At 29.2% G+C, this 21,943-nt stretch overlaps 1 protein-coding gene across 3 annotated transcripts; it reads left to right on the top strand.

The window, feature by feature from the left end:
* The first annotated feature begins 206 nt into the window (after window positions 1–206).
* gus (gustavus) lies at window positions 207–21,624 on the top strand. 3 transcript variants are annotated; one of them, XM_035083538.1, is made up of 7 exons: window positions 207–592; window positions 695–822; window positions 15,750–16,096; window positions 16,768–16,997; window positions 17,084–17,414; window positions 17,499–17,657; window positions 17,874–21,624. In XM_035083538.1, the coding sequence occupies exons 2-7, from the start codon at window positions 794–796 to the stop codon at window positions 18,008–18,010; spliced, it is 1,233 nt and encodes a 410-aa protein (XP_034939429.1). In that variant the 5' UTR covers window positions 207–592; window positions 695–793; the 3' UTR covers window positions 18,011–21,624. The 3 variants fall into 3 exon arrangements, with proteins under 3 accessions (XP_034939429.1, XP_034939428.1, XP_034939430.1); XM_035083537.1 differs by having other exon boundaries at window positions 207–632; XM_035083539.1 differs by lacking the exon at window positions 695–822 and having other exon boundaries at window positions 207–632.
* Window positions 21,625–21,943: the final 319 nt, after the last annotated feature.

Genomic DNA, 21,943 nt, shown 5'->3' with positions numbered 1-21,943 from the left:
CCTTTTAGGGTTTTGTATAAAACGACCCCCGGGTGTGTCCCTTCTTAAAACCCAAGGGAATCAGTTGCAGGGTACCAATATGCATGAACACGAGACTGTACACTTCTACTCCCTCTGTTCACTTCCCCACTTATATTTATCCCTACTCCGAATTTGCCATGCGCATCGGCTTCAGCGCCCGCGCTCTCACTCAGTCTTTGCTGAGCCGTTAAAAGGAGTGTTCATTTGTGGCTCATTTTTAACTTAAATTATTATTATTTTCATCTGTAATTACTCCAGTTGCTTAGTTATTTTTTTTAAAAGTTCATCACAAGTGTAGTTACAAACGAAGAAATATACATAACGGAATTATAAGTGTGACTTTATTAAAACGCGGCTCGGCAGACTCTGTATTATATAAAAAAAAAAATTAATTAACCATCAATTGTTCGAAATTATTAAAAACATCGCTAATAATATCGATTGTTTACTTTCGCACTCTTACATATCTCGAAAACGACATGAAAAGTATCCTGAACTATTTTAGTGACGCTAACGTTAGAACTTGTATTGTGTGCAAATGTCGATGAGATAATTGACCAAGTGTGTTGATGTGTGTACGAGTGCAATATTATTCATATTAATACCTATATGTATGTATATACATATACATCTTTATATATATTTATTAAACGTAGTTCTTTTATATTATTAGGAGAGAAATTTAAAAATTGGAAGTAATCAATAATTGAACAAATATTAGTGTGCAACTGTTCATTACTATTAGTTGGATACGTCGTAAGCACAGTATAATATGGATTGGGCGGTTAAGGCGCGACGAACGTAAGTTGCTTGAGAATTTATTTTCTTCCTTTTCTCGTTTCTTTATTTGATCGTTTTTACTTCCTCGCCATTGTCCCTTCACCATCCACATTGTGTTCCGTTTTCAACGTGGCATTTTCGTAATATTTTGACCTTGGTTCCGAAACCTAAAAGTACAGAGCGTCTGTTACGATACTATACCTTTTAAATGAATACTCAAATTCGAGCTACATTTTAAATTGAATTACTTATTTGTTTTTTACGCCCAGCGAGTTGAATTATATATTAGTTTAACCTCCATAAGGTCAGCACGTGTTTACTTTTTACATTCCAATTTTCGAACACATTATATAATGGCTATATATAAATACATGCATGAATGATTTAAGTGAAGACTAATATATTGCTACAAACATTTCTATTATTTATATAATTATAATATACAATTAAATAATTTATATATATATATATATATATCTTAATACCACTCGATGGTAATTTTAACAGCAAGAAAATAGAATAGAAAGTCTCTTTGGTTCATAGCACAATCAGAATTGCAATGGTAATCGTGTTAACGGCTTTTGTCTTTTACTTATAAATTACGAGTAATCAGGCCGTGTTATATCTCAGCACCTCACTTTAATTTGTTAAGTATAAAACTTGGTATTATGTTACGTGATAACATTGAAAATTGTTGAAAAAAATTTTCATTAATTAAACAATTTTTCTTACGATTCAATGAGATTTATCAGCTGTACGTTTAATTTTGGTATTTCCATTCACCTTAAATACAATTAATACACATAATAATGAAACTAAATTTATTGGAAAATTTCATTGAAAAACCCAAGTTTCTTTTCTCAACAGAATATTGAAAATGAAATTACTTACGTCTTTTCGTTGCGTACAGTAAGTGTATTTATGAAAAATAAAGAAAAAAGTTTTCATTCTTGCTTTGATCCTACTTCTTCAGGGTAAATTTACTCTAGTATATGTACACGTATATAGTACATATATCTTTATGGAGAAAATCAATATAAAACCTAGTAATAAATCTTAATAAAATGTACTCGACTAGTTTTTATTTATTTGCTAATAATGTTGTGATGTGCTTAAAAATACTACATTGAGGGAAAAATATATTTCAAACAAACCATCATTGAGTGAAAGTTTCATTAGAATCGTAGGAAAAATAAATACACGTGTTTACCACCGAATGAACCACGATGACTGACATGTAATAATTCTTCACGTATAATTCATATTTATAATGAAACCGAATTTGAACATTCATAACAAATATTAATTCAAGATTATCTGAGTTTCTATATATTCATATTATTGAATTATTAGTATTTAGAAAGACAAATGAGCAAAATGTGAAAAAAAAATGATAAAAATATGGCGAAATGGTCAATTATAATATGCAGATAACTTTTTTAATCTTTTTTATCATCATCTGGACGTATAACATTCAGTTGCATATTGAATTACCTTGACGTTCAGTACAAATACTGTTTTCTATCAATACAAACTTGTATGACCAATCGCTACGACATTGATTCTGACACGATTTCATCGATTAGAGACATTATATGTGAGATATGCAGAGACAAGAAGAAAAATGGGAAAAAAAGTAAAAGAATTAACGTTCGAAGGTCCCCTTCACGGTGAATGCATTGCAAACCCATCTAACTCTCGTAATGCCCATAATTATATGCTATGTTGCACAATAATAACGACAGGGTTATCGTAAAAGAAGTCTCCCGTGGACTTGATCTACTATTTGTCTGAATAAATGATGTCAAGTAAAAGCGAACATTTACTTTTATAATTTATAGTACACTCAGATTTACTAGAGTTTCAGCATTGCTACTGTATTTACGTAAGTTAAAATTGCTTACTTTTTCTACGCTATTGAATCTGGTACTTCAATCATATTCCCAACCACCCAAAGTAATCTATTAATTCCCGAATCTGCAATATCAAAACTATCGATACACCACACTAACTTTTAAGGGTTGGCATAGTCATGAGTTTATTCTACCTAAATTTACAGGTCAATATGGACACGGTAGGCATTAATGGGTTAAGCAATGAACTGCCAGGTAGTTTTGTTACCTGTTTGACAAAGCTAACAATTTTAGGGTAGAAAAGTATTTAAATATCACTTAATTATAATATTAACCACAACCAACATTCTTCTTAGAGAAAATAATGGAGAATTTCTAGAAATAATATGTTGAGCTTTTTGGAGCTTAACACCTTATATTTGAAATCTACCTGCTCTAACGCCTAGTCACTCGAACAATACCGCATCAACGTGAAGTACAGTGTGCGCTTTTCCTTTGTGGTTTAGCATGATATATTTCAGTGCTGTAAATAAAATTAAAAAGTTGTAATTTCTTGTGTTGTTATCATCATTCCGTATTAATCGAAATCAACGTATTTTAATGAGAATATATCTAATGTTGGTTTTTTGGAGCCAACTTATATGTGCCAATTCTGTCTTAAAGAAGTTTTTTTTCTTCACCTTCTACGTGGTGTTCTCGAATCTCAAATACATTTCTTGAAATGGCTAATTAATAAAGTCATGTAGCCTAATACAGTTGAATTAAAAAATTATCTTAAAAGATGTTAAAAAAAAATAAATATTCGTTTTCTACTTGACAATGTATAGCAATAAATAAAAGCATAACAGTTTGAAAATTATATATAATCTTCCATTTTTACTCTTCAAGGTATTCATATATTATACAATCGACTGAGTACATCTTACACTCTCTATAAGACTGGTTTTGAAGGGCTGTTTGTCTCAAAATTCCAGATAAAATAGCCAGCAGGATGTTGTTTACCGCCTGTTGCTGCGTCACGTTTTCTCCTTTACCTTCTTGTCCCTGTGGTCCATAATTCCTGTCCCTTTTTCGCTTGATCATGTATATATAATACTGATTCTATGGTTTTAAAAATGTTTTCTTTTCTCTACATTTTTCCTCTTTTATGTGGTATTTTCAATATTTCGCAAGTTTCAAGAGGAAATGTGTTATTGAAAATATATAATAACAAATGTTTTTTTTTTTTTATCTCGAAATATATTTTTACTTCAATTTAAAAATTTTTTCGTTAAATATATACAAATGATACGTTACATTTATTTAAAGATTTGTATATGAATAATACATCTAAATTGTATTGTATTTTTCAACACACAATATTCTTTCAACAAAGAAAATTATTGATTCAATTTTTATTAATGACTTCTTGAAAAATGCGTTCTATCCCAAAGTTATTTTTAATAACAGTCCAAAATCAATTTACACTACTTTTTAAAGAATAATTGATGCTTTCTACTGTCGTTTTACACAGTCACATCTGCAATTTCCATCAAAATTCACTTCGTATTTTATAAGTTATTTTTAAAATTCGAACATCTTTCCAATTAAGATAGAAAGTTTTTTCTGCTTATCCATGTTTTTTCTTTACGAGTTTACTTTTATGTTATCTCAACATCAAGCAATATTAGTACCGGGGATTCTGACAAAGATGTGATAAAGTCAATATTTAAATGTTTACTTTACGTTTTAAGTAAATTATCTATGTGATATGCATTTTTTGCCTAATTTTGTACAAAATTCCATAAAACTCATTTTCTGAATGTGATTATTTTCGCATAGCCTAGAGTCAACTACAACAAATAAAAATTACATTATAATTAAAAAAAATTTCTTTCAAGTTTACTACACACAAATTTAACGCTGTCCAAATGACTATCTTTAACAGAATAGTTAAATATTGATCGGAATTATATGATGACTAATGAAGCAATTTACTTTCCTTCAATGTACTATTTATACTTCTTTATCTATGTACAATACATTCATTCAACTATTCAACGATTATTTACAATAAAAAATGACGAGCATTGAAATCATTAGTTAGGTTTTTCATGGAAATTCATGGAAATTTTATTAAACAGAAAACAAGGGGAAATTAATTATATTCCTAATAGTCCAGTTAATATAGGAAGTTTTGCTTCATTTGTGGGCAATTCTTTTTACAATGGACAATTTTTAATTTTCCGACATCAAAGTATCCGAAATAATATATAGAAAAAATGTACCCAAAACTGAAAGAGCGCCGATTTTTTTTCAGGAGAAGTCTTTTTTATAGAATATTATTTATTTGCCTTTTTCACATGTGACATGCATTTTTAATTATTATTGCTTACATTATTATATATTTATTACAGAGAATTATTTTTTACAAATGCCATTTATAAATAAATAATATTCCATATTTTTCTTTACAAAAAAACAGAAAATAAATCACAAAAAAAAGAAAAAAGACTTCTTCCATAAAAAATGCATTGCCTTTTATTTTAACTAGCTATATCCTTTTCTAGCATGCGGCACTGCCTATAACGCTATCTCGCTTAGATACACAGGATCACTAAAATGTGAAAAAAACATAGAAAAAAAAAACCGGCGCACTTACAGTTTTAGGCACATTTTTTCTATAAGTTATTGCGGATATTTCGACGTTGGAAAATTAAAAAAGTGTCCATTTTACAAAAAATGTGCCCACAAATGGAGTAAAACCTCCTATATTTACTGGACTGTACGTAGTTTATAACATAACTCATAATGTTGCTCAAATGTAAATTTACCAAAAAAATATTTTTGTAACTCTTAACATAGCTTGATTCAGCAATAAGAAAAAGTGTATTTGACCTTCTTAATGACTCCTTAAATACTTTCTAATAAATCTAGCCTCCAAGTTTCACAATGTCTGTCCAATTTGTGAAAAGCAAAAAAAAATGAATTAAAAATTTAATGTTGGTTAGCCAGTATGGATTATGAATTGTCAAAAAAAAATAATTATGTATTTATCAATAATACAATAACATGTGTTCCAAGTATTATTATGATCTTTTAATTAAAAATGATTGTTTATCTCTGTAAGCTTTAAGTATTTCTTAATGAATGAATTTATGAATGTAACTGTATCACGCATAGTTGACATTAATTTTAATATAGTTCCATATATTTTAATCTAGAATCAGTCAAATTTTCATCAACGTGCTCCAAAAATGAATGAGGAATATACGAGCGTTTATTCAGTTTTGTAAATACCTTCAGAAATCCAATACAATGCTTTATAGCTTATCATGTTCTTTGTGGTGTGGGTGGCCCCAACAATTTATTTGCAAATGAAAATAGTCATCTCTCATTCGTATCTCAGCACTTGTGTTGAGTGTTACTTACACAGGCGCGTATCGTCATCCTTGATTCTCTTTGTACATAACAGTTTTACAATACTTTCTCGTGTCGTCACTTGTACAGCAGATGTTTTAGTTAAGTTTTTTTTTACTCAACACAACTCAGTTTCATATAACTGACTGATTTCATTAGCTATCAAAAAATTTCAAAGTCTCTCAGAAATTGAAATAAATTTAAGAATTATCAAATACCCTGTTATAAAATGAAATTTTAAAATATTTATAGGTGGGTTGATGTGTTTTCTGGTGAATAGTTGAATAATTAAAGAATCAATAGAATATTAAAACTTTATTTATTATTATTAGATATTGAAATGATATTTCTAAGCATTGACAGCTTCTTTGGAGAAACTAGTAAGTTTTGTTAACATGGAGATAAGAAGAGTCAAAAAAAATAGAAAAATTTTCTTGGCATCTGGTCGTCCTTGAGGAACTAAACATCCCACTATTGTAAAAGTTTTTTAGTTACGCGCTAAGTATCTTGGCCATAATTAAGAAATAGTTTTCACTATACCTATTAAACAGAAATTATGTAAAAGACTCTGTACCAATTTTTAACATCTATTTACATATTTTTGATTATAATCTCAGAAATGACTTTGTCCTTTTACTTATCTCCACACTAATTTGCTTTGTAGACATGTGTTTTCTTCACGCACGAGCTGCTTCAAAATTATTCACTCCTTCATTATATATCGATCGCAGACATTTTACAGTTCTGGTTATAAATAACTCGAATTAAAGGAAATAAGCAGTAGGTAAAAAGACGTGTAAGTGAAAGATGGTTACTATGATTTATTATACCAATTCACTATCGATTTTGAGTAGTCGAACCGAATTCAGTATGTTCGCATATTGATACGCTCAATCTAATATTGTAGTTTCTATCTACCGGTACTGTAGCCCTTGACAACAAGCTCCCATGGCTACAGGACGTAGAATGGACCCTTAGGCTAACGAATCCTAATTGGATACTCGACGTCATGTACTCACCTGTAGCTCTCGTTTTAATCGTTACTGTTTCTGATAGTTTCTCTCTCTCTCTCTTTCTCTATCTTCCGGAGGTTTTTGACTATTCTAATGGTCTCTGAAATTTACTCACAACTTCATTAACACTGTTCAGAATTTAATATTCCTAATTAACAAACACTTTTTTCTTTGTATTAAGTTTAAATTTTTTTAAATAAAGTTTACTCGTTCAACAAGTCATTTTTCATCAAAAATGAAATACTTCATCATTTATTCTATCTATTTGTCATATCACTAGTGCTGAAAGAAGTGTATGTATATATATATGGTTTTTTCATCTACTATGATTATCCTTTTGAAACTGTATGAAAAGTTAATTCAACGTGCTTTATCAATTTTTAACCATTTACGTTCCAGATGATAAAGAAGAATAAGTACTGATCTTTTTATTAAGTTCATTTCATAGTTTTATTATTTCTGTAGTTTTATTTATCGACAAACATGCTTTTCAGACTACTGTAAGCTTTTCCATTTATTGTCCACTCGCTTGTACGGTTAGCTACATTGTTTGTTGTTACATTTAATCTGTCACATACATATTGGCTATTGAATCTAAGGAGTAGAAAAAAAGTGTAAAACTTACAACATTAAAAATTACATGTAAGAGGTTTAACTTGAAAGTGCTTATTTTGCACGTTTGGCTTCTCTGCTTGTTATGTTGTACCACATTACAGAATTTCGTCAGTTTCTCCTTGATACAATGTCCTTGATTCAACTTGGTAATAGCTATTTTCATTATATTTCTTACAAATTAGCCATTAATCATTTAATATAAATTCAAATCTGTGAATGATCATTATTCATTAAAAGTCCATTATTTATAGATGATGATTTTTGAATGATTTGAAAAGATTTTTATGCATTTACATATTGATGAATATTAATTTTATAGAAAAAGAAAGGTGAATGAAAAAAGGAAATAAAGTGCAATGTGTTGATGTCACTGTATTATGTATCCGATAAAGCTACGAGGGCTCTGACCGATACCGGTTCTACGGTTGAAGACGACGTTACCACAAAGGCTCTTTACTTGACTTATAATGTTATATATATATATATATAATGTTTTTTTTACAAGATCATTACAAATAATCTTGTCGATTAATTTTTAACTTCACGTGAAAATAATTTGCATAATAAATTTATCACTTTTTTTATAAAAGTATTTGTAAAATATAGTATCTTACTGTTGATTTAAAATTAATTTTTACTATTTAATTACTTGAGAATATTATACAGATGTTCCAAGCTACTAGAGCTGTTAGCAACTACGAAGAGAATTAAAGGAAAGGAATTTATTAGTTTGCGTGCTCATGTATAGACAGCCAATTCGCACGTCTGTTGCACATGACTTCGTGCGTGTATCTTGTCAATTTGGATGTCCTCATGGATATAATCAATTTTAATAATTATTTATTGTAAAAAAATATAGTGATATAATTTTTCTTTTTGTTAAAACAACAGATAAACAATACATCATTTTTATTTTTTTTAAAGCAGAATTTTTTTATCTGTAAAAAGACTAGATCGTTGTAACAATCAATAATTTAACAATAAACTGAATGAAAAAAGAATACAATAATTTGACGTGATATTTTCACATGGATCAACTGTTATAACTCTAAGTAGAAGAAAGAGGAACAATAATATGTGATAGTAAATTGACACGATTATTGAAGCTGACGTAATCACTTGATTTCAATCACTAATGTTTCCTATATTATATATTACATTATGTTATATTAGTATAGTACAAGTATATTGACTCATCACTGTGGGATACAACAGCAGCTGTTTCATATCTAATTTCTGCTGCTGAAATTGAATGAAGAGACGACACCCAGGAATATTTTTAAGTTGGCTGACCTCGAAAAGTTATAGAAGTGCTTGAAGTAACAAAAAAATCCTTATCTGAACTTTATTCCAAAAAAAGGGAGTTTAACTGAGTCATATACCATTTTACCTGGTTTTACCTTGTGTCTTGATTTGCGAACAGAGTACGGTTTTTTAAAAGCCTTATTCTTTCTTCAACAAACCACAAAGAAAAACAAAGAAGAGCAAGTACTTTCAGGAGTGCGTAATCGTGCAAGAGAACTTGAACGAGTTCAACGAAACGGTAATGAGTAGAGAGTAAGAAATAAAAGTATATAAAGCCAGAAGGATGAGGACAAAAAAATGAATAAAGAATAAAAGTGAGAAAACATGTAGATCAGTTTCAATACAACCTTTTATTTCAAATTCTTTACTTTCACTTTTTTCATGGTCAATATCATAAAGTGTAATTGCAAATATATTTTCTGTACTATCTCTACTTTGATACTATCTATTTATATTCATAAAGCGATCATTGACCCTTTTCAATAAACCTTTCTTAATTTTATTATTTATGTGACAGGCATCATTTTCATTTCTATCAATAAATATTCATTTAGATAGATCTTTTTTCTCTAAATGATCTCTCTTCTTTCTTATTCACTCTCTTTCTCCCCTTCTTTCTCACTATTTTTGAACATGAACAAATAAGTTTATTCTTTATATTCTTCTCTCGTTAGTACACGCGTCCATTGTCATTTCACGCTGGTGACCAAGCTAACAAGTATATATTCTTTTTTTTTACATCACTCTCCATATGGTTTTATTTTATTATAACATTTAATAAATTCGATAACATTTTTTTATTCCTGTATTACAATATTGAGTGTATATGAAGTTTGTTTACATCTTTTCTCCTTTTCTTGTGTACTTTATGCAAATAAGGTAGTGGGGCAAGTCGCGAAGAATGTAATGTTATGTGTAAGTAAGCTGTACAGTGGGGTCGAGACCAGACAAGGTCACGGCTACCAAGCTGTTCGCTGATCGACTCATGTCAGCCATTTTGATTTTACATTCTCTCCATATTCAAATCCAAACTGAAAATATTGATGATTAATCTTTTACATAAAATTAATTGTTGATAAATTAATTTATAAAAAATATCCTATTTTTATATTCTTCAATGTTGAAACGAGAAATTTTTTTTTATCTTTACCTGACAAATAGTTTTTTATTATTTTATCGTTAAAAATATAAATAGCAGTAAATTTAGTGTAATTTCGTATGTATGAATCCAACCTTTCTGTTATTATTTATGTTTAGTCATTCAGGATATTATAGTATAATTATACTATTAAACTGATTATGTAGAATAGAGCATTAGAGTGAATATAAAATTAATAAAATTGTGTATAGATGTATATTTGATTGGCTATCATTAGCAGAGTTAATTAGATATTGAATAGTTAGAGGTACTTGAAGTATTTTCGAAAAACCTTGAATATATTTTTCGTTGTCAATGGGTGTCTTGAATTTTTTTATAGAATATAGGCGTAAAGGGTATAATCTTGCCAGAATGTTCCGTAAGAAGACAATAGTGATTGTCTGAAAACGTTTACAGCCTAATTATGTGAACACGGTCCAAGCATGATGAAGTAACAATACCATAACTTAGTAACAATGTACAATTGTTCATTGTCCTATACAACAACATCTAATTCGTGTTCATTTTTTCTATTTCGATTTTGTTATTTTTGTCCGAATACAATTTTTTCCCGAAATTTTGTAACCTTGATGCTTGAAATAATATATCCGAAAGGGAGTTTATCTATTAAATAGAATCACGATAATGTTAATGTATATTGTGAATTGCAAGGACAAATAAAACTTTTATCACGAACGCCTACATGTGAATACTATAAAGGTTTACATAAAGTAAAATATATTAACACGTGCGTCAAAAGTATATAAAATACGTCAGTAATACTACGAAAGATGTCATTATAACACATGTTTGATATTTCTGAACCTTTCGTTTTTCCTTCGATAGCAAGGTAGTCCTTGAGAAAATCTTCTCACCTCAATTCTTAATTTCATCATTGAAATCGTAGTAGACGTCATCATACATCGGGTATAATGTTATATTTTATGATAACATTCACGCAAGCATCCAATAAATAATAACTGAACAGAGTTCAATGTGAATACTTAAATTGTAAATAATCAGTGGTATATGTATGTAATTGAAAAATGTTCAGAGTTCGATAAAATATCGCTCCACTTGTATGTCTAATGTGTACATTGATCGCTCCTGTCTCTCACTTTATGAATAACTTCATTCATATTTAGATGTATACACGACGTATATACAATTACAATAAATTCGGCTATCTATGTTGACTTAGATTTCATTCTTGTTCACTACTTTATTGATCATTGCACAACCATTACTATCAGATTAACAAATTATCGTTTTCGTGCGTTTTCATGATTATCGAATTACGTTATTGTATTGTTCCTTTATGAATCCTAGAATCCCAGTAATAAACATGAACATTGAGTTTAGTTGAGTCATTTTCTATAATGCCAACAAATTTTTGCATTAATTATACACTTTTTTCACAGTTTTTTTTATATTAAACGTTTGAATGTAATTTCAAGAAGCTAATGATGATATTATTCATGAATTGTTTATACTGATCTTGCCAATATTTATAAATTCATTATTATTTGATCATTCCTACAGTGAATATTTTTTCTATTTACTTAACATTGCAATTAAAAGCAAGTTGTTTATTGTAGCTTGCTCATCTAGTTTCCAGCAAAAAAGTTTTCTAGAATATTTGATTTTAATTGTGAGAGAAATTGTTTCTCAATCCTCGTGGAATTGAAAAAAAAGTAAAGAGAAAAAAATCAAGGGAGAACAGAAAAAAAATATCGTTTCTAAGACAAAAGAATACAAGTTAAAAGAGAAGAGTCTCGACCAAAGGTTCCCATCTAAATCCTTGGGGCTTGTTCTGGGGGAAATGGCCCTTTGTTGTGGCAGCTGATAAATGTGTAGGTGTGTGTATGATTTTATACATAAAGCAAAAAAATTGTAGAAAAAAACTTAATCGTTATTATCTGGCAGAAGTTTTATATTGGGATGAACAGAAATGAAAAATTTCAATTGATAATTTTAGCTTTATATGACGGAGATTAAAATGGAGTTAAACTTTTTTGAATCATAACAGAATCCGATTAAATTATTAAAATGAATAATAATTGATATTTAACTGAAATAGGCTATTTGTTGTTAAGCTATATATAAAAAAAAGGTTGTACGTGTGGTGATAATGTTAAATATATGATGGTATATTTTGATTTCATAGTAGTATCCACAGAATCTGCTCTAATCCTCTGTTGCCGAGTTAAATTGGAAACCTCATTGGCAATCAGCAAAAGAGATAATAGGAGGACGTATATCTATATAACTAGACTGGTGTAACTGGTGGTGTGCATGTTGAACGATAATCTCGTCCTCGTCGTCGCTGGTGTTTGATCGATTCCTGCTGTTTCAACGTGTCAACGAATCCCCAATATTCCCAGGATATAGGCTTCCTCACGCAAATCCGTTGCTAAAACCCACCACCCTCTGCCAAATCCCTTTATGGTCTCGTATACACGTGCGCGTGCAATTACTCGTTTCCCTTCGATAACGTTGAGACATACTAAATAACCAGATAAATTTAACCAAATACGTTAGACAAACACCAACTTTCGCGCTCTATATCACTGCGGATGTTATTTGTGTCTAATCTTTATTTTTTGTTGGTCGTGCTATTATCATTCAAATCTCGTATCTTCATGTCGAAAAAAGAGAGTTTTTAAGTAGTAATTTGTGAAATTTCATTTAAATATCATATTAATCTCCAGTTTGTTTATTCACATGGCACAATGTCTGTCAGAGTGCATTAAGAGACACCGATTAAGTGCAAAGAGACGAGAGAATTTGGGTTGGTTTACATTCTCGAGGTGGGGCCAAAAGGAAAATAGATCAATACTATACTTGTGTTCCTCTATCACATTTTACGTGCTATGTATTCCATATTTTTACCCTGTTGTGTTTATCCATTGACGTACCGTTTAAATATATGATGACCTATGAACCCTGTATTAAATACCGATTACTACGTCTCTGTTATTTTTTATTTTATTATTGTTACTAATGTCTTTTTCGATTTTTTTATCTTCCCGAAATAGAGTTTAAAATATTTTGTCAACTTCAAAATCTTCAACTACCACTTCAAGTTCAAATTCGAATTACAAGTATACATTTATACAATTTACTGAGCGGTTTAGTAAATTTTACTGAAATATCCCAATAATGCAGAACCATATGCGCGCGTGAAGTAAAACCCGAGTCAGAATTTTACTCTTATTTTGCCACTGAACCTCCTGAAGTCAGGAGCATCAGCGGGAAAAAATTATTTTTTCGTATAAGAAAAATAATATAAAATATTTTTATATTTTGTCGCTGAACCTCCTTCATAATTCCCGATTCAAGGGCTTCAGCGGCATAATATTTTTAAAAAATTCGGGGACTTCAGCGGCAAAAATAATTTCAAGGGGTTTAACGTAGAAAAAAATTCAGGAGGTTCAGTGGGATTTTTTCATTCAGGGGGTCTAGCAGGAAGTAGAAAAAAATCATTGGTGTTCCTGGCGGTCACCTATCCAAGTTCTGTACACGAGAAATTTTGCTTAGCATCGAGAGATCGAGTCCAGGTTCCTGCATCCACTGCGCTGTGTCGAATTTATAAATTCTACTTATTTAAATTCACAATAATTAATATTATAAATGAAATACTATTAATGGTAACTCAATCTTATAATGAAAAATTAATTAAAATATACAAAATAATGAAAAAAAAATTTAAAAGTTGCAATTAATAATCGCTGATTATTAAAAGTAACTTAATAATTTTTTTTTTAATAAATATTAATCAAAAGAACTGAATACTATTAAACATAGTTTATAAAAGCATTCTGTACTCGGTAGTAATAAAATAATCATATTAAATATAATAATGTATTGTTATAAACAATTAGCTATTATAGAAAATATTTCCTCATCATTACTAACTATTAGAAATTATTTTAAATCACTACAAATAATTTTTAATCGTCAAATGTTGATAAAACTAATTTGAGAATATATATTTCATTAATAAATTCATAATAATTATGGAAAACGCGTAGATATTCTGGATGAAGACAAAAATTTTTATTTTAAATAAAGTATAGTAAGCAGGTTCAGCGGCAAAAATAATTTCTGTCAGGAGGTTCAGCGGCAAAAATAAATTTTTTCAGCGGGTTCAGTGAGAAAATATAGATTTTTAGGGGGTTCAGCGGCAAAATAAGAGTAAAATTCTGACTCGGGAATTTACTGAGCAACCCAGTAAAAATTCTTAGGTAAAAATAATATTACTTTGTTTTTATTTATTTATAAATTTTTCAAAACTCCACACCTTCAGCTCGGGTTATAATTTTACATGTGGTTTGAGCTAGACTACTTTCCTTTCCTAGGTATCAAATGTACTATATAAAACTTTTTTTAAACCTTGAAAATATATCAATACCATACAAAAAAAATATAAAAATTTACGATGACATTGATGACCAAAATAAGATTTTTGGATTAATTTGAGACATCAAAATCTTCAATGAGGTTGATGATTCCCAAAACAGAATTAAATTATATGCGGCAATTGGAAAATCAAAAGAATTGAAGATTTTGAAGTTGAAACTGAATTTTAAATTTAATCTCGGGTCTTTTATATCGTCATATATACATTCTTTATTAAATTTACTGGTATTTGTAGTTTGATAACAAATTGAAGTATCATAGTTATTGTTGAGTAACATATCTTAATAAATCATATTAACTTTTTTTAGACTTTCAACTTAACTATTAGAATTCCGGAAAATGATAGGCCAACGATCACTTTTACTTTGCGATTTAATCGAAATAAAGATACTGATTAAATTCATTATTCAATTGCTCACAATGAATTTATTTTTTTCTCACCATTCGATTGGAGTGTTATTCAGTAAAAATGTCAGTTTTGAATTTATCACACTACATCAAAATCAGATAAAATGGAAAACTCTACAACATTTTCAATAAATTGATAGTCATTCAATTGAATTTAATTTCCAGTTATTTGACATTTAAAAATCATTATAAATCATTCGAATAGAAGAATGAAATCAAATATTTGAGTGGAAATGTTAGAATAACAACGAGAATAATCGAACACACAGCGGATTCAAAATGTTTGTCTGAAATATCCATGAGCGGAAGTATGGCAGGGACGCCGGAAGCGGGTGAACTTGAGTTGAGCTGGTTCACTCGTATAGTGGTTACGTTTACATTATACACTAACAAAGAAACACATGTCAAAGCATAATCTACATGGCTTATTCATCTGCTTTTTCATTTTATTGGCGGATCGATAGTCATTTTGTCTTTCAATTTTGTTTTTTTAAGTGGTGTTAAGAAATATATGTACACGTATGAACGTAGGAAGCATATTTTTTTATATCAAACGATATGATACGGGTTCATTTATTATTGAAGATGAATTTCTATCGGCAGTAATTTTATTTTTATCGGACATTTGATGTCTCATATTACTAACGATTATTTTATGTATCTTACTTCTCGCTTATTTGTTTAATGTCAAAAAATCAAGAGAATTAAAATGTAAAATTTTATAAATAATTAGCATTGTTTTAGGTGCAAAAAATCAATGAGAATGAGTTTTTAATGATAAATAATTCGTTTTAGGTATAAGGCAAATCGTTGCGTGAGCGGGGGCGGCAGCCGTGGTGCGACTAGGCCGACGACTGGCACAACTGGAGCCAACGGTCTTTGTAACGACAGCGTGATTGCTGGTCGCGGGGGCAGCTATATTGTGGGCAGTGGAGGTGGAAGTCCCAGAAGAGGAGGTGGACAGGACGGTGGAGTACCACCACCTACCACCGGTCATCATCACACTACAACAAGTTCACGACACTATAGGTACAAGCTGTCGGCGGGTTGCGTTGAGCTCCGTCACCATCCCCATCATCATCGACACCACCCCCACTATCGCACCCATCATCGGGGCATGACCATGGGTCAAACGATATCAGGTGCTTATCTTTCTTTATTTCTTTAACACATATTTCAATATAAAAAAATATTTTACCAGTATGTGTAAACTAAATAAAAATGTATCCTTTTTTATACTTAGCACACTATAATATTTAAAATCAATAATTACCTTCTCTTACTTATTTGAAGAACATAAAAAGTATTCTTACACCGTAAATCTCTCAACAGCTTTATTTGAATATTATAATCCTGATACGTTATTATAGTTTTTTATTGATTATTTTCCTATTCGAAAGCATGTCGTTAAAATATCCTATTTAACTTTTTAATCAATTAAAATGTTGAATGTTCAAGAATATTTTAATTTCATTTGATAACAGTAAATAAAAAATATGAATTTCTTATTTATATTTATTTTATAGTAAAAAATTAAAAATATTGTTGTTAGTATTTGATTAATTGACTTTAAAAATGTTACAAAAATCATTACTCAGCTGTTTCAAATTAAATCTTTCATGTATTAAAACTCATTATCATGATGGAAATTTATTCCTTAAAAAAGAAAAAAAATAACGAGAAAATGAAAAGTTTTTTATCAATTAATTTTATTATAATTTGAATTATGTTCTTAATTTCGGCAATTATTATGAGAAATATTCGAACAATGCAATTTATTGATGAGATTTTAATTTTATTTTTTAAATTTTAGGTAGCGTAAAGAGCGTATCGTGTGAAAATGGAGCAGGTACCGGTGGTACACTTGGTTTGGGGGGTGGAGGAACAGTGGCGTACAAACCTGTAGTACCTAGAGAACTTGCTCAAGACTTTTCGAGACCAGCTAGACTTGATGTACTTCTGGATATGCCACCCGCCACTAGGGAAACACAAGTTCATCATGGCTGGAATGCTGAAGATAGAAGCCTCAATATATTTGTCAAGGTATTATGATAATTCAAAAAACAATGAGTGTTAATAATTATAAATGTAACATAATATAAAAACCTTCTTTATTTTACGCTTTTCAGGAAGATGATAAATTAACGTTTCATCGCCATCCAGTTGCCCAGAGTACCGATTGCATACGAGGGAAAGTTGGATATACAAAAGGAATGCATGTTTGGGAAATTCACTGGAGTACGAGACAGCGAGGAACTCACGCAGTGGTTGGTGTCGCGACAGCCGAAGCACCACTTCATAGTGTTGGCTACCAAAGTCTAGTCGGCAACAATGCATTAAGTTGGGGCTGGGATCTTGGTAGGAATAAACTCTATCATGATTCGAAAAATAACAATGGTGTAACGTATCCTGCGTTACTAAAACCTGATGAAACATTCATCGTCCCAGATAAATTTTTAGGTACCAATAAATTTTTTTAAAACTTTTAATTAAAGTACTTACTTTTACGTACAAAATAGAAATATGTTTTTATTTTATTTACAGTTGTACTAGATATGGATGAAGGCACATTGGCATTTGTAGTTGATGGCCAGTACCTGGGTGTAGCCTTCAGAGGATTGAAAGGAAGAAAGTTATATCCAATTGTCTCAGCTGTGTGGGGACATTGTGAAATAACAATGAAATACATTGGTGGCCTTGATCGTAAGTTTTATATCATGATTATTCTAAAGGTGGTTAGATATTAAGAAATAGTTTCTTAGTTAAAACAAAAAATGATATTTAAATTTTAGCATTTTTCTAATGAAACAATCTTGCTGTCTAAACACTCATATATTCTATGTTACTTATTAGCGATATGAGTAATATAGAATCAATAAGAGGAAGTAAATATATTAAATGGTATACTTTATTTTGTAGCTGAACCTTTGCCCCTTATGGATTTATGTAGAAGAGTAATTCGGCAACGAATTGGCAAGCATCGGTTGGATAAGATACAAGAATTAAATTTACCACAGGCGATGAAAACTTATCTTCTGTATCGTGACAGAAGGTAACCACCAAGTGATTTCTATACAAAGTCAATGTTAACTATGACGTTAATTGCATCGACTGCGATTAGCCCGCAATACCGTTGTTGCAACAATAGCCAGAAGAATGTTTGCCCATCACTTGTTTTACATGCTCCGGAATACACCATATGAGTAGCCGCGTGTCTCAATTTTTTTGATAACGTCAAATTTCTCAATGTGAACAGTAATGTTTACATTGAGTGAATTGTTTTTCTTATAGATAATAAAACCAACTAAATCAGAAAAAATGGTACAAAATCATCAAAGTTTAGATATTGATATTTTATTGCATCTGAAAAAGCGTTTGCAATAAACGAAGTTTGATAAAAAAATACCAAGTAAAAATGTTAAGAGAAAGTAAAAAGAATTAGTAAATTATTAGATAGTATTGTTATTTTATGTTGGCAAGACAATTGGAAGATAACAGAGTTTATATTGATTGTTATAATACATCGATAGTACCATTCTATGAATAATTATGTTGTTCATGACTAATTATTCTGCATTTTCTGTTTAATATTATCTTTTTTTCTTATATTCATTACGTGATTTTTGATAGTAAATGTGTGATGAGATTTTTTTATATCTGTCGTTATTTCTATTATCATGATTATTTCTATTATTATTATGATTAGTTATTATTTTTAATTATTATTAATTATTATTGTCATTATAATTAATGAGTACAATTGTCCAAAATAGACAAGAATATGATAACAAGTGATATGTAATGTAAAATATAAACTTTGAGAATAAAAATAAATGAACACAGAGACACGTGGCATGTATTAGAATGGCTTTGGTAAATTTTCACGGTTGGCCAGTATATAAGTAGACTTAGTCGAGCCCTGAAGACTACCAGATGTCATTAATACCTGCAGTACGCATTGACACTAGCTATTTATATAAGTAAAACAATTTTTAACATTTCGAGGTGTATCTCAAGTCTAGTCCAGCAATGTAGATGGGCAAAGTAAACAAGAAATTATTAAAAAGATGAATTTTAGTGATTGGAAGAAGTTGTTAACTAATCATTGACGAACATGTATTGAGAATTCATGATAGTGCAAACAACGAGAATAACGGGATAAAACAGAATTTATTAATGGACTAATAAACAATAATAATTATTATACAAATGAAGTGTGTATAGTAATGATGAAACGAAGAAAGACGATGAAGTTGAACATCATTTATTATAGACTCATTTTTCAAATATTTTCTAAGCATGCTAGGTTTAATTAAACAATAAAATATAGTTGGTGTGCACGTACTGTGGGGGCAAAGTGAGATAGATTGTTTGGAATAGTATAAAAATTATTATAAAATACAAGTAAAAAGACAAAAGCTGCGGGCTATAAAGTTGATGATAGATTAATTGTATCTTTTTTCTCTATTTCATATTTCTTCTTGAGCTAGACGTGAGATAACACCGTTACGATAAAATAAAACTAATGTACGTGGCTGAATGAACAAAGAAGACAATTGAGACGTAAAGTTTTTTCAAATTCTGTGCTTTTAAAAAATTACAAATGAAATGTTGTTGACTAAGTGATGAATTTTCAAATGATTATCATTCAAGAAAGTATAAACGAATTGATAATATTCATCGATAAAGAGATATATTCACAAAACAAAAAAATGAAAAAAAAGCATAATCTCATTATTAATATTTTGAAGATAGAAAAATGCTTGGCCTATATTTTTTGTGAACATGTTAGAATTAAATTTCTTTTTTTACATTCTATAATTTTTCCGGAATGTCTTCCATAATCATTGATCTGTAGTTCAACTTTTATTTTTTTTTAATTTTATATATCTACTCAATTGTATGATTTTTTTAATAACTTCATTCGAAACATTGAAAATGTTAATAAAGTTATTGACTTATTTACAAATTGTTTATTTCTAAATAGAAGAAATATATGAATAATTTTTGATTATCGATTAACATTATTAATTACTTAAATAACTTTTTTATCAGTTAATTAAACTCGTTTTATGATCTCACAAAAAATCGACCATTTGTCGAATTGCCCGTCCCTGTAAATACAACAATGCACACCTCAACGTTCACTAATGTTTCCTTTCTTCGTGATTAATGATAAATAAAAAATAAGATAATTTGTATTTAATGAACATAACATGTGAAAAATAGAATGACAGAAGGAAAGATTTTTTTTAACAAAAAAGTGGAAGAAATACGAGCTTCTGAGCTGTGTGACCTCAACTTAGGGGTATTATACATACAGATTACGTATAAATAAAACAAAAAATACATAATTAATAATAAAACATTAATGTATAGAAACAAATTGAATACATCAAAGTCTCACTAATTGTTAATCGATGAATGAACCATAAATATTTTTTTGTTCAATGTCGTTAAGTATGAAAAGTGTTAGAACGAAGTGACACCGCCAAGCCTAAATGAAAACATCACTGAGCACGTAAATAGCGTAAAAAAATCATAGATTACACGTAATACACTTGAATAATTATTACATGTACAAATGATTGTATTACGCAACAAATGGAAAAAAGCACTGACATGAAAAATATTCTATAAACTCTAAAGAATGCACTACTTCTTGTAATAATACTATTTTATAATACCTGGGCGAGTGTTAGTTGAAAAAAATGAAACAAATAGTTTTAGTGAGTTGTAAATATTATTACTATCATTATTATTATTAATTAATTAATTAATTATTAATTATTATTTTCTTGAATCATTATTTCAATTGATGAATTAATCGTAGTTATATTCGGTAAATTTTAAGTTTACTGTACTCAGTCAACATTGACTAAATATTACAAACAATGGAATGATTATTTGCTAATCAGATCAATATTGTAACAAATTGAAGATAAGTGAGAAGCAGAGGGTAATGAAAAAATGAGTATGTTTCTAGAAAAACAAATTATTCTTGATCTGTAAAGAATATTTTAGGCTTATGTCTTTATTTTATGACTTTTCATTGACTCGATAAATAATCAATAAATATAATAAATGAATGAAAATACCACAAGCATTTTTGTTTCAATCATTGCATCAATAACCAACTATTGATAGATAGCTTGATATTTTTATACCTATTTATTTAGTTTTGCTTCTTTTACTTTCCTCTCTTCTCATTATCTTTTCATACATATTATTATAAGTTTGTTAATTTATTTTCAACTATATTACTGTCAAATTATAACTGTAATCTTCCTGAATTTATGTGCTTCCTGTTTTATCTTTTTACTTTCTCTAATTTGATTTATCATAATTAACGATGGAGTAAGAAAAATCATTTTTCTCTGAATGTTTATACGAAATATGGTTTTGTTCTATTTCAAGTTATTTATTTCATTTACTTTTGTATACTCGAATTTCATTAAAAACTGATTTTCAACATGAATCAACGAAATAGTGCCATTTTTATAAAATTACTTACGCTGTAAATTGAAGAAGTCGAATGTTGTAGGGATGAAAAAGTTAATATTGACAGAAACATTTTCTCTCAACAAACAATGCTTTTTATGGAGTAAACATTCTTCTTCAATAACAGAAAATAGTTTTCGTTATAATAAATAAAGAAATACCAGCATAACTCTTACAACAAAAGAATAAGAAATTGAAAGAATAAATAAATTCATTCAATTTCTATTACTCATAACTATTGATTTAATTGAAAATCTGTTACATCTTATCTGAAAAACATTTCTCATCACATTAAGGACACTTTTTTGACCTAGTCAAGGACAAATTACACATAACATTTGTTTGTTATTCGAATTTGTAAATAGAAATAATACTTTTGTAATATTGATCGATCAATTGTATTATTATTTGGCTAGTAGTCAAGAAAAAATTTTTCAAATTCTAAGTTGAGAACAATTTTGTAACATCATCAAAAATAAAATAATTCT

Source organism: Chelonus insularis, unplaced genomic scaffold, assembly GCF_013357705.1.
Source record: "Chelonus insularis isolate UGA/USDA-ARS -01 unplaced genomic scaffold, ASM1335770v1 contig_359_pilon, whole genome shotgun sequence".
Lineage (NCBI taxonomy): Eukaryota > Metazoa > Arthropoda > Insecta > Hymenoptera > Braconidae > Chelonus > Chelonus insularis.
Note: the sequence above shows the minus strand (reverse complement) of the source record. Positions and strands in the feature narration are given on the sequence as shown.